We start from the raw sequence: 13932 nt of genomic DNA, 5'->3' as shown, positions 1-13932 counted from the left end.
TATTCAGCAAATTGCGGTTCTTAGTTTAAAAGATTCCTTAAGAAATAAAACAAATTGTGGAAATCCAGGAAAATCGCTTAAATTTTGCTTGGTTCTTTGGTGGTCAGCACCGAGCTACTTGGCTATTTTGCTTCAAAAAGTAGCGAATGGAGGCGCCTGGTTCTTGGACCGTCTTACGTGCCCTTGTCGTGTTGTCGTAACAAAATTTTGATTGATTTGATCTGTCGATAGAAGGTGCTGATTGTTAAATTATTCTTTGCCCGCTCCAAGCTATAATTCCGTCTCAACTCCGCAAAACTTGGAGGATACCACGAGTGATAACGATCCTATAACTCGGCTCCATGCGAAGCTCCTGCACATTCCGGAACCTGCCTTTGACCGATAAGAACCTCGGCAGGACATTGACTTGACGGCAAAACTTTTCAGCGGGTTTTAAATCGTTTTACATCCTCGACAAAACGCACTTCATGCTGAAGAAAATGGAAGCCATCCATTCCAATGGTTCTTGCTTCTTCACGGACGCTTTTCTTTCTTAAGACTAAACGCATACATCTTATCGTCCCGGTTTTAAGGTCACGCGGGGCGGTGGAAGCAGAAGGGATATCCAGGCACTCGATGCCCCCACCCAAGCAGGCAGCCGGTGTCGTTTTAGGGCATTCTTTAAAAATGCCCAATTTCTTCCCGTACATCATTGGTGGACTGGGTGCAATGGAAAGTTGAGCCAAGAAGGTCGCTAAGATGGGCGAGAATGACAACAAGAATGGATGGCAACCTCCGCATGGTACGTAAGGTGACGCGATGGAGAGAAAAATTCGATAAATTTATTATCTGGCGCCTTTGACGAAGATACGTCCGTCGGAGAGGCATGATAACGAGGAACCAACACCTGACGAGAGCGCATACGAGAGTAAAAAAACCGGAGACAAGATTTCACGCAACCGGTGGAACCGGGAGCTTTGGATCTGGCTGTCTCTTCGACTCCACTGCTTCCACTTTCCCGTTCACGGGTGCCAATGTATCATTTGAAAAGACATCGGCATAATCGTTGGCCATCTCTATCATACTTTACGCCTCCAATGTCCTTGGAGCGCAGGCTGGAAACCTCGCTCATACAGCTAGCTGCGGGTGCTGAAACTCCTTTATTCGTTTAACGCTGGTCCGTGCGTGATACGCAACGGACGCAGCTGCTTCATGTTCTGAAGGGTCATGTTTCTCTTTTCGGATGCCGATCGGATCGGATCGGTGGGGCTGCAAAGCCCACGGTAGCCTGCAGTAATTGGATTTAAAGCTTGCGAAGAATATAGAAATTGGACAAAAATGGCGCAACAAAAGCGTAAACTTATCAGCCACTCCTCATGAGGGTCGCGACACGAAGAAGCTTCTTGGAAATTTCGATAGGAAGTTGGAAGAGTCAGTTTTGTTTTTCAAGATGAAACAGACAGACTTTCACGAATGAATCATAACAAGAATCAAAATGTTATTTATACATTCAAAAAATTGTTATCATTGACATCGTTGACAAATGAGAAACTTTCAGACTAATCAGATCAATGGATAAGTAAACCCTACTACTTCAGGAATAGTTTGTTAAAAATCTCGGCCAATTGCAGTATCAGGATAAATCGATCGCCCTACATAGATGGAAATCTGTAGACAGCCTCAGCGAAGTAGAAGGAAGCAACACCGAAGAAAAATTCTACCAGCCTTCACCTACCGACATCATTCCCACGACAGCCTTATATTGGTTCTCCTCCGCAAAAATATGCCGCCAGGATGCCCCACTAGGGACGATACATGTCTGAGATGCTAATGCGAGCGGAGTGATTGATGCTGATGTGTCGAGCACCCCACCGAGAACGGTGTCCGGAGAGCAAGTCTTCGTTTCCAGCCGATTGGAGCCGTGTCGCCACGTCAGGATCGATAACCCAAATCGCCAGAACGGCGCTTGGCACAAAAATCGTTCCGCCGGCTGTTGTAGTGGCTTTGTGTCAATCCGATTATACCAACGCTCCCGGCATCGTGGACTCAAACCAAAAGGGAATTCTATTTATGCCTGGCCTCTTGACGCAGTTTTTATGGGTTACTTCCGCAAGAGCTATTGGTCAAATGTGCCATTCGGACGACTTGTTTTCGAGGTACTTGGATACCTTTATAAGCACTCGGTTGGGAACTTTAAACGTAAACTACAAGTTGCATAAATTTGTCTTCAAGTGATGAATTTGAAAGAACAGATATGGAAAAATAGTCAAAGTTGCTTTTTAACCGTCATGTTTTCCTGTTACATACGCTGCCTTTGAACAAACCAACCAGTTTCGCTATCTAGATATGCAAATCGATGAATGTTTATGTCCCGAAACCGGACCACGATTAGAATCCCATGTTTAGAGTGTGTTAGAACATTCCAGCATTTGTCTGCTTCTGTCAGCCCACGTTAACTTCAGTGTGACGGAATGAAAAGAATTTGCTATCCTGTTGGCATTACGCTGGAACGGGAAGATCACCATTTGGTCCGAATCCCGACAAAAGCAATGCTGGAACGTGTGGGCAAAGCATACGACAGTAATAAATCTACGGATACAAAACTGGGGCCTTCACACGAGTGTCCTTGTTGCGGCTTGTTTTGTCCAATCTCATCAGCTACGCTTTGCTGTCCGAAATAAGAGCAAGGCCAACCGCGGAGTCCTTGGTTACTGGTGGACCAAAGCCTACATCGGTCAGCGGAACCAGGTAGGATCGTAGAACACTACGTCAAGATTCCAGGTGCGAATAGTAGCGCAGGTTGTGGATTCGCCAGAAAAGTGGAAACGTGCAGCAAAGACAAGTCAAGAGATTTGAACACCGCACCGCGGTTTCGAGATCGGGATCGGTGTAACGGAAGGAAAGTATAACAAATACGAAATGGAAACATAAATTCAAATAAACAGAAACCCAAGATGGCACGCGGGGGCTTTAGCGAATGAAGGTAAGGTAGGAAGTCCGTTTCCGTTGAGCCTGTCCTGAACTTCGAGAAAAAAACCAGCTCGAGAATGAAAGATAAAAACAATAGCACATAAACTCGGCCACAGAATCACGTCCTGGAACCGGTGGGCGAGACGTGGTGAAAAATGAAGACTGAATAGAAAACGGTCGGCAAAACAATGGTCCTTTTCTGGCGGAGGATTTAGCAAATCATTAGTTTTATACGAACATTCCACAGCAAGCACCAGGAACGGAAACGGCCTTTTCGGTACTTTGTAGAACCAATCTTATACACTGGCCGTTTGCACATTAATTTACATTAGCTGTTCAGCGTAGCCAAAATGGATGAGCAATGAGCATCCCGACGAACGTGAGAACCAACCACTTTCCCACAATTTCTGGCAAACGACAAAAAATTCAGAAGCACCCCGAAAACATGGTGACGCTACGTTCTTAACCACAATGCTGAATTATTTAACAAAAACAGAGATGAGGAATGGAGCTGAATTTAGACAACAATAGCGTTGGTGCACCGCTGGACAAGAACTTCAACTAATGCTTGCTTCAAAACCCAGCGCAAGGCTCGAGACGGACAAATCTGTGAAGGAGGGTCGTAGAAGTTACATCATCTGAAATGGATCCTCGTAGAAGCTGTTCTCAATATCTATACTACTGGCACTATTGTTATTGAAATGGTGGGTATTAAGGTGATTGTTGTTTATGCTACCGTGATGGTGATGGTGGCCATTCGGGGCGGCCGTCACAATGGCCACGTCAAGGGTACTGTTGCCGACATTGCTGCCGTTGGTGTTGGTGCTATTGCTGTTGCCGTTGCTACTAACGTGGCCGGTACTTCCGCCATCGCCCAGATGATGGTGACCGTGGTGATGCGGAAGTGGTGCGTGGTGTGGGTGCGTCGTGTCGTGACAGTCGAGTACCGAGGACGCGGACGCGATGATATCGAGCGTGGTCGAAATCTGATCCACGTCCGTCGCGTGACACGGACCGCCAACTTCCGGCGACTTACTGACATTGCTCTGTAGTGCCGCACCAGTCTCCGGGAGCGGGATCGCGTTGTGCAGTAGTAGACCTGGCGTGCCTGGCGACAGAGCGGCGGCAGCCTCACCCTCCCCACGCATCACTATGATGACATCGGTCAGCGCGGTTATGTAGTTTTTGGCCAGTGTGAGAGTTTCGATCTTCGACAGCCGACGCTCCTTCTTGACGTGCGGTATAACTTCCCGTAAGGACTGTGTCGTTGCGTGCCACAATGCGAAATCATTTCGGTTGAGGTCGTCGTCGATCAGGCGGGTGTCGAATTATCGTCGTAGACGGACGGAGACATGAGACGGACAAGAGAAAGGTACACAAATTGAAGCAAAAAAAACTCGAAGCTGTCTTAAGACGGGTTTCAAGAATTTTCGCGGAAATTGTGGCTCCGTTTGATGCCACCAGAAACTCACCTGAAACGCATCGTTCAAACTGTGCATTCGCATCCGTTCGCGTTCGTTCGACTCCAGTCGCCGAGCGTTCCGCTCTTTTGCATTCAGTGCCCCCTTGCGGCGACGGGCCGCACTACTGCTGCTGTTTCCGTTTCCGTTCGCTCCGGGAGCCGAACGGCCACCGTTACTGCCCCGGCTCCCGGTGCGACTACTGCCGCAGCTCGTGTCATCACTCTGTGAGCTCGAATCCGTCATGTCCGGATCGATTGTTGCTTCCTGTATTGTGATTGCCAAATAGAGAAGTGGCGAGAATGTTTTTACTGAACTGCCAAGTATAAATGTTTAGTCGTACTTGTCGTTTACTTGTTATTGATTGTTATTGAGTTTTCTAAACAAAGAGTAGAGTAAAGTCTATGTTTCGTTACGAACTATAAATGGCACAAGCTTTGAAACGAAGGTTCCAATTCTAAAACGTTTACTAAAATATAAAAAAATCATTAAGTTTTACTGAAATGTTAGTGATATATTTGATTTTCAGCTTGTTCTGGAATTTTAATGGAATGTTGAGTTTGGATTTTTTCTGGCTTGTTGAGCATTTAAAACGAAACATGTGCATCATGGATTATTATTGAACAACCCGCAGGAAAGTATGCAGACTTCTTAGCGCGGAATTTCTCCACGCCACATAAAATCCTTCGTTACTAAAAAAAACCAGTAGCGGACGATGACCCTAGTGTGCCGTAAACGAATGGCTTTTTCCATCTATAAGAACGGACAAAGCCTTGTGCATCGTAAACGATTGGCTGGCCAGCGAAAAACAAACCGATCGTAAAACGAACACCCCAACGTACGGCTTTGCATCAGAACACGATGTTTTTGGGGTCTTTTTTCCGAATTCACCGTCCGAAAACGTGGACAGATGCAATATTCGTGAACCGGATTCCAGGCACGATTATCATTATGACAGAGTAAACAAACCGTTTAATATGCCGAACACCGGTCAGGACCAGACTACGTCACAGAATCGCACGAACCTGGGCAAGGTGTCACACCGTGTACCATGCTTAATTTCAATCGGTGGCGAGGATATCGGAAAAAAGCCGAAGCGGATTACGAACTGCCCGAAACGGACGGACGCAAGATCCGGATGCGGGTGGCAAAATCGGTTGCGCTCGGTGCGCGATATCGATTTCAGTAATTAGAGTCGTAAAAAACTTTGTGGACTATCAGCTTATTTTTATCGTGAAATAAAACTGTTCGTCAGGGCTGGCCAGACTCGGGTAGAATCGTGGAGGAGAAAGTAGATTGAGGATCGTGTGAACTTGCAACGGGCAGCAAGTGGGAGTGGGAGTTATGCAAAATGTAGAGGGATTTTTCTTCGAAACTTGTAGCAAGGTTGGTCCGCTGAACGGAAATTAATTTGGCGCACGTTTAAGCCTAGGGAAAATAAGTATGAATATTCTAGAAATATTAATAGAGATACTAGCGTATTTCGTGTCGATGATTTGGAAACGCCGGAGTTGTTGTCGAATAAGGTTCGGAAATAGTTTAACGTCAAGCATCTAAAATACACCAAGTGAAAATATATACAATTTTCGGCTTCAAAACGAGATTTGAACAACTTAGAAATAATAAAATGTAAAGTTTTAGTAAACGTTAACTTGCGCTAGCTACTGCACCGGAACTGGACAATTAACCGATCGTTTTGACCAAGTTTTACCAAGACAAACCTGGCGTTTTGGTGATTATTCGGGAAACAGCAACTTACCATTTGCATCCGTCTCGTGGCCCGTTTCGGTCGCGAGGTACTCCGCAACATGATGCCATCTGTGTGCTCGGAGAGGGATTCGGTGTGGAGCAGCACTTTCGACTGCCCTTTGTCCTGCAAATCGTCCTGGTGAAGAAGATGGTGATGATGGTGATGATGATCCGGGTGCAAATGATGATCGTGGTTGTGTTGGTGGTGTTGATGATGCTGCTGATTGTGGGAATGCTGAGTGTTGATGACGCCGCTACCATTGATGATGCCGTTCGTCGAACCGTTCGAGGCAAGCTCGTAGAAACCACTGGTATCGGAAGACTCGGCGATTTCCGCCGCCGCCAGCTGAACGCTGTGTTTGTCGTCGGAAAGATCGGAGCGCATCTTGGCAGGTTTTATCGAGCGGTGTTGGAGCGATATCTGAGCTTTTATTGTTTCGTCGGAGATGCTTTCGGTCTTTTGCTTTCTTTCCGGTTCTCTTGGACTTCTCGTAGCTCACAAATGCGATAAAATTATGGCCATCCGCAGACACTTTTGCTTCCTAGTTGATGCCTTTCGCGCAATCAACTAATGTGCGCACCCTTTCAGCCTGTCAACGAGAACGGCAAACAACACATAAATTCAAGAATATCAAATAGCCACGGGTCGAAAAGCGGAAGGCGAAGCATAGAAAAGAACTCAGCGTGAAAGATAAAGTATTACAAATCGCTCTAAGCTACATGTCCTTCTATGTTCACTTTTAGTAGTTTTTAGTATGCCTACCAGCAAACGGTAGAAAGTACATGGAAAGCCGGATAAAAAGTACCATAAAAAATGGAAGGGCAGATGCTACAGGAAAACCCCGCGGAGGAAACGTGACTAGCACGCTTCGCGGCAGGACAGAGATTATAAAACACTTCCGGACCAATTTAGTCCGCAATCTATTTTTATTTCATGATTAATTTGAAGACATGGCGCTTTACGGGATGGGAAACCCGCACCGGACGGTTCGAGCAACGAAGGTGAGCACGAAGGAGCGTGGGATCAGCAATTCCAAGGTTTCCGCCTAAGGTCCTGCGGAGAAACGAGTAACGGCTTCTACCGAGAACATTTCATCACAAGCATGCCGGAGGGATTCCGGGAGGTCTCGCGTAGAAAAACGTTCTGCTACCGATTGTTCACTGTTCTGACCATCTTAATAATCTCACCCGGCTATACGAAAAAGAAAAAACGAAACTGGGCCACAGATTATCATCCGGAAAGCGAGGGTCGAGTCGTTCAGTGGGCGAGTTGGGCAGGGAATCCCTCGTGCAAAGTAGGAAGGATCCGTCGAAAGGGATGCATAAAACCACAAACCTCAACGAGCAACCACCGGCCTTGTTCTTGCCAATCTGGGCACCATTCTTGCCTGCGGAATTAACAAGTTGCTCTTCCTGGACTTGGGCGAGGTAAACGACCATGGTGATGACGATGACAGGATAATGAATCTTCATTCTGATTAGCGTTCCCCACAATTCCTAATCCGTTGCCATAAAAGAAAACTGAGTAAAGTCCTGAGTATAGGTAATGCTCTAAATTTATGTACATAAAATAACCGGTACTTTTTTGAGCAACACTTAGTTTGGAATCGTCACACAGTAATATTATAATCAAATCTTGAATTTTGCCTAAAAGTTTTGAATTTCATTTCGCTATAAAAATCGTTCCAGAATTAGAGCTCATATTTTTTCCATGTTTCATGAGAAAACATCTTTGTATATAAATGAACATAAACCGCCCAATCGACACTTTTGCATTCTAACTAAGGTACTGAAATATTGTAAAGTTTCATTTGGCATTTTAGTTTTAACGCAAGTATTTGCACAGCGACTACACAATGAAGCGGATAAACCAAATGAAACAAATAATTGCATAGTTGCGTTCTATTTAAACGTAGGCAAATGATGCTGGGTACATCGCACGATCCATAGATTGCTCACCCAGAGCTGTATTTTATCATGTTTCGCTTTACGGCCCTACGAACCTGTGATATAAAAGTCTCACGCAGTTGTCTCACAGGTGATAATTAATTTATCAATGGTTCACCTGAATGCTTCCCACGTAATTTGTTCGGAATTGGTGATTTGCTGAACAGCCACGGTTCGGCCATTGTCAAGAGTTTCGAGAAACGGGTCCTCCACAAGTGCGTTTCTTCTAGGACCCTTGACGACTCGACGGTCGAGCGAGTCGGGTTAAAGAAAACTTATTTGTTCATCGAAAATTTGGCACTGTTAGCGCCGTCGCACGTAGCACGCAGAAAAGGGTCGAACGGACAGCCCGGTCACCCGGCTGCCACTAATTAAGGACATACGTGTAATTAAATTAGACCCCTAGAAGTATCGCTCCCTTCAGACGCCTCTGCGGTTCAGGATTCGTTTCGCTCTTTGCTTGGTTCTATTTAGAGCTTCATCAAAAATTTATCACTTACGGGAATACGAGGAACCGAAGGTGGCGGATTGCTTTTTTGTCGTTCGTCGGAATGTCGAGGAAACACAGCAGTAATTGTGTCTGGGGAACGCTCCTCGTGTGTTCGATAACTCACCAGCGCAACCCTAGCGGACGACGTTCGCTGCCCAACATTGATGGAAACAATATCAAGTCGAACCGAACACGCCAACCGAAAACAATTGGCCGATCGCCGACGGGACGGCAACAAACAAACTCGTGAGGGGATGGCCAGCTGATGAAAACAAATTGAATCATATCCCGCTGAGATTATATTCTTCTAATTTAGCCAATCCACCAGCAGGCCGGGTATCGCTGGGGCCGACCGCCAACCTGCAAAGGGACGATTGTTGGCTCCTTCGGGGGATTCTCTTTCGAGAAAAGTACGTTCAGTGTACGAGCTGACCATTGGTTCCCAGTGAACAATTTTGAGTGACCGAGGTACCCCTCCGCCTGAGGAGGGGACGAGGAAGGCTGAAACGAGTGAGCTCGAACGCCCCTCTGCCTGCGGCAAAGACGAGAGGGGGCGGGCGCGACGCTCGCTGCAGTGAGCAGGCCGGCTCATGAGGGTCCGCTCGTGGGCAGCGGCGGAAAAGAGCGGAGGAAACCACGAGAGGAGGGAGTTTCACGCGCGAGCTTGTGGGTTTAAATTACCTGGAGAGGGAAGGGCGGAAGGGCCGAGACGCGAAGCGACCGCGAGCAAGTGGAAGACGAACGAATGAAAGAAAGGAAAAGGAATAGAAAAAAAAGGGACAGAGCGACACACAGTCCCGAGCGGCTCGCGAAGCACACCGGCAGTCGCATAAAGCATTCCGTCGGGGACTTTACCGAATTTTCGAGTCGCGGCAAAGTCGAACTCTGTCTATTTTGTATAGTGTGTGTAGGTGCGTTGATCAAGTTGCAAGTTTCTACCAAGTTCAAGTGCATTCCATCATGTGTGATCCTGATTGAAATAATACAGGTAAGTTTATTGGACAGTGTTCAGTAGTGTTCAAATAATGTTGACAAGTTTTCACTCTGCTCGTTTCAGATCTCTACCTCAAGCTGGTCAAACTAAGTAGCGATCGACTGGAATTAACACGGCGGCACCGGCATTTACGGCGGCACCGGCATTTACGGCGTCATAGGCGTTTACACCACGGCGTTTACACCACGGCGTTTACATCAATGCACTGAAGCAGGACGGCGAACGGTAGAGTGAACGAAAAAGCGAACACACAAAAGCGAGAAATAAATGGCACTGCGCATGTCCAAACCGACACGAAGCATTTTCACTTCGGGAACCGACAGGGGATACGAGAGAAAGAAAGAGGGAGAGGGCACATATGAGAGAGGGAGACGACAAGGGGCACGCTCGAGAAAAAAATCGGGTTACCAATTTCTGCCATCGGGGTTTTTGGGCCATCTCACAAGGGAGTTCTAATGGAGAAATTACATTGGTAACCCGATGGTAACCCGTCGGTAACCCGATGGTAACCGGATGGTACCTTGATTTTCCATAGTGAGAAGAGCGTCGGTCACTCAATTTTGCTCACTGGGTTGATGTTTCTTCTCCAAGCGGCGTTCATTGTCGTCATAAAAAGCGACGATATTGAAACGATGAGGCAAGAGAAAAAACATTCATCACCGAATGAAGGCCCACGCTAATGGGATCTGGAAGGTCAATACACATGAAGTATGGAATTTAATCAAGAAATTAATCATAATTCTTGGCAGCAAGGAGTCGGTATACTTGCGCTGCGGAACCACATCCTGCGTACGGTGGAACGGACCAAAACAAAACGCAACGCCCTCAAGGATCGGGTTAGTTGAAAATTATGTTTATTGTTAAGGAAAAAAATAGAATGGAAACAACAATATTAAAGAAATATGCTTTTAAGTGACCTAAGCTTACAAAATGATAGGAGTTAAGTCCGTGGCAAATTTGTATTTTTATAATTTAATTCGAATGTTCATCCTACAGGAAACGTAAATCACCAAGGAGGAAGAAAGCCGCCCTGCCGTTCCTTCAATTCTCCTTAGATGTTCGGTACGGTGGCGTCGCGTAATACTTTCTATCTTTGCGTGGCCGACGCAAGATTGGTGTTTCCTGGTATCGCGCCTTATCAACCATCGACTGCTGTGGCTGCTGGCCGACGTTGCGCTGCGTGTTGGGCGCTGGCGGTATGTTCTCTACATCGGTATGCGATGCCGTTTGCAATGTGATGAACTGGCTCCAGTAGTCAGTGGCAATGCTGAGCATCGTCTGCACGATGCTGAACTGTACAATCGTTTCCGCGAACGTATCCTGCATCCCAAGATCAGGGCGCGAGTAGCCGCAGATGGTGGGTCCGAAAACGCGTGACAAATTGTCCACCGGCATCATGGTGGCCGCCGACTGAGCCACTCGCTGAAAGTGCAACATCAGGAAGGCGAGAGTGTCCCGGTTCGCGGTCGGCATGCGCTCGATGATCTGGCACATCTGCTCCCGGGCGCGCTCCTTGTTTGGGCTCGGATTGTTGGCAACGATGCGCGAAAACTCGGGCAGCAGTGACGCCGGAATGAGCGGTTCACGCAGTGTGCGCAAAAAGTCCTTAATGCAACCGCACAGCACATGAATGTCGAGTTGCCCGAGCGCAGGAATAGATTTGCCACGTAGAAACTTTTCCTTTAGCGTTCGTACATCTCGCTCTGCGCCGGACATCCGGTAAAGGCCGACCTCGGCAAGGCCACGGTTTTCGATCTCGCTCACACAGTGGACGATCAGTGCGGGAATGCGAGGGCTCGATGAAGGGCAATAGTCTTCGAGGAGCGATAGGGCCCCGGGAGCGGTCTGCGGCGTCGCTCCTGCTCCGGTTGCCGCGGTCGTTCCACGGCGGGCGGATCCTTTCGCTTGCTGCGGAGCACACGGAAATGATATCTTGTCGCGGCAATAGCTGTGGAAGTTAGCCTTACACCCACGGCACCGTAAGCCGTTGCTGCCGAAACGGATCCGCTCTTGGCATTGATTGCATGTGTCCGAAGTGAGGAACGTCTTACTGCACAGCTCGTGCTGTCGTTGGATGATCGCTTTCGTCGGTGTTTGCTTCAGATCGATGATCGGCGCGGCATTGATGACAGTGGCCGCCGTCGAGTTTGTCGACGGACAACTCGATAGTGGAACCGCAAGGTGCTGCAGCTGTTGCGGTGCCGTTGTGCGGAACGTAGATTCAGCGAGGATGGGCCCACCGTCAATGCCTGTCGGCACCGTAACCTTGGCGTGGGCAATGATTTCTCCCTCGACTCCAACCCGGCCGTAGTCTTTCGCAGTTGCCGTCGAATTTATTTCCACCCGCTTCGCTTCTGGTGGCTGGGGACTCTTAAAGCTGTTGTTGTTGTTCGTGTACGAAGGTCGGTGCTTCTTCCAGGACTTTCGCTTTGCCTGCACCTTCAACGGTTCAAGGAAATCGTCTTCCGACTGTGTAAGCGACAGATCGCACATAAACGATCCGGTTGAGTTGATATCGTTTTCCACTCCTCCTCCTCCGGCACCAGCAGCGGACATTTCACGGTCCAGGTGGCTGTACCCATGGCGTGATTTGCGGCTTGGTTCCGCCGCATACTCTGCCAGCCGGACGCGGGTTTCGTCGCGCAGGGTTTGCTCATTGCGCACAATATCAAACACGGCCATCATCTTGTGTTCCATCGTATCGCGCTCTTTTTCCGCCAGCCGGCGGGCCTTCGTCTCCGTTTCAAGCAGCTTACGGGCATGGAATAGCTTGGACTCCAGGTTCGATATGCTGCGCAGCGCATTGTCCAGCTCCCGCTGCAGGCGTTGAGCTTCTTCGAGCGACTTCAACCACTGCATCCGGCATTCGTCCTGCAGCTGGACGAAGCGCAGAAACTCTATTTCGGCAGCCCCGTCGCGCATTACATCGCACGAACGCCGCAGCTCGTCAAACTGTGCCACCAACGATAATTCCATCACAAAATACCATCCAGGCTCACTTTCCGTTACAACACAAATCAACGCGTCCTCGCGGTGGGACGACAACTTTCGAATGCGAGCCGTCGACCGACCGTTAGGCTTCGGCGGCTGTCAAGCAGCTGTCAGTTGCGAACGATCACCTGTCAACGGCGGCTGGCGGCGGCTGCTTAAGATCTGTTGGCCGTTTTATTCAAAATTTCTTTGTTTAGCAATACGTACACATCTTAAAAGAAATTATGTTTTAGTCTAAAAGTCATATTTTTTTCTTCTTAAACAGAATTAAGATCCATAATCTTTTTTTGGTAACACCGTAATTACGAAAAACGTAAAGGAGATAATCGAGTAAGTAAGCACACCAGTTTAAAATACAACTTTTTTGAAGATCAATATTTTTGATTACCCAATTTTTCATTGTTATTTGCTACGATTGTCGATTAAATTAATTTAAAGTCGTTAGTAGCATTCCTGATTTGATTGATTTGCCTTTATTGTTTTTAACATGATGCTCCAGATAAAAGTTTTTGTTGCGTACCGTATTGAAAGTCGGAATCAATGTTTTCTCTTCTTTCCTTTGCATAGGACTTAGCAAGTGTCAGTACCTGCTTCTTAAACGATCACTACGTTACGAAGCAAACACTGCACTTTAAAATATACTCAATGTGAGAAGCATGAATGAAGCATAAAATCAAGTTTCTGTTAAACACTATTAAAAATACGTCAAGCGCCGGAGAAATCGTATCCTCTGATATAGCTCCTATGCTTAACGTTTTCGATTGTCCCCGGAAGGTTCTTCCGACGTGCACAATCAGCGTTGCGATGCAATGAAAATTAATAGTACAATTATAATTTCCCAACCGAAAGCCAACCTAACCAGACCACTAAGTGGCCGATCCGTCATGAGAGACAGTTGGCTTCATTAGGCACAATTAATCGTACCACGAAAAACGTGCCTTTGATTCGCCTTTCGTGGGATGCGAACTGCGGTCATCTGCGGACCTTCAGTCACACGGGCGACTTCGACTTCGGGAAAGACAGAGCATATTTATTTTGGGAAACTTTCGCCTATCTCTCGCCAAGGATGGTCCTTTCGGACAGGGTAGAGAATGCTGGTGTTTCAGGGAAAAATGATCCTTATTTTTCAACCGCACATTCTGGAAGGAGCATCTAGATTCTAGAACACCCGGGGAACGGCAGTTAAAAATGATTTGTTTGTCTCCATCATACCACAGGAAATGTACCTTCGGATTTTTTTTGTTTTTTCGTCGGTATCATGGCATACATTATACCTTTAGTTGAAATTCGGAATTTAAACTAAGGGTAAGGAAGCTAGAGAAAACTTGTCGATTTACCCACTCTAGCTATCC

At 47.2% G+C, this 13932-nt stretch overlaps 2 protein-coding genes across 2 annotated transcripts; both read right to left on the bottom strand.

Annotated features, from left to right (window-relative positions):
* Positions 1 to 3578: 3578 nt before the first annotated feature.
* On the bottom strand, positions 3579 to 6543 carry LOC128274199 (protein dimmed). The gene is made up of 3 exons (XM_053012309.1): positions 6169 to 6543; positions 4422 to 4676; positions 3579 to 4208 (listed from the first exon to the last, which is right to left on the bottom strand). The coding sequence occupies exons 1-3, from the start codon at positions 6541 to 6543 to the stop codon at positions 3579 to 3581; spliced, it is 1260 nt and encodes a 419-aa protein (XP_052868269.1).
* A 4087-nt stretch (positions 6544 to 10630) lies between these two features.
* Positions 10631 to 12565, bottom strand: LOC128273550 (rac GTPase-activating protein 1). The gene has a single exon (XM_053011542.1). The coding sequence runs from the start codon at positions 12563 to 12565 to the stop codon at positions 10631 to 10633; it is 1935 nt and encodes a 644-aa protein (XP_052867502.1).
* Positions 12566 to 13932: the final 1367 nt, after the last annotated feature.

The sequence above is a fragment of the Anopheles cruzii genome, chromosome 3, assembly GCF_943734635.1.
Source record: "Anopheles cruzii chromosome 3, idAnoCruzAS_RS32_06, whole genome shotgun sequence".
In the NCBI taxonomy this organism is placed as follows: Eukaryota; Metazoa; Arthropoda; class Insecta; order Diptera; family Culicidae; genus Anopheles; species Anopheles cruzii.
The sequence above is the reverse complement of the archived record's forward strand: the minus strand, read 5'-3'. Positions and strand labels throughout refer to the sequence as shown.

What these genes read in the sequence shown, in the direction of transcription:
- LOC128273550 (XM_053011542.1), bottom strand. Translation starts at nt 12,565, where the DNA reads ATGGAATTATCGTTGGTGGCACAGTTTGACGAGCTGCGGCGTTCGTGC.
- LOC128274199 (XM_053012309.1), bottom strand. Translation starts at nt 6,543, where the DNA reads ATGCGCTCCGATCTTTCCGACGACAAACACAGCGTTCAGCTGGCGGCG. An exon ending in CCACGAGACGGATGCAAATG is followed by an intron (nt 4,677 to 6,168) that starts GTAAGTTGCTGT and finishes ATCACAATACAG; the next exon opens with GAAGCAACAATCGATCCGGA. An exon ending in GTTTGAACGATGCGTTTCAG is followed by an intron (nt 4,209 to 4,421) that starts GTGAGTTTCTGG and finishes GCAACGACACAG; the next exon opens with TCCTTACGGGAAGTTATACC.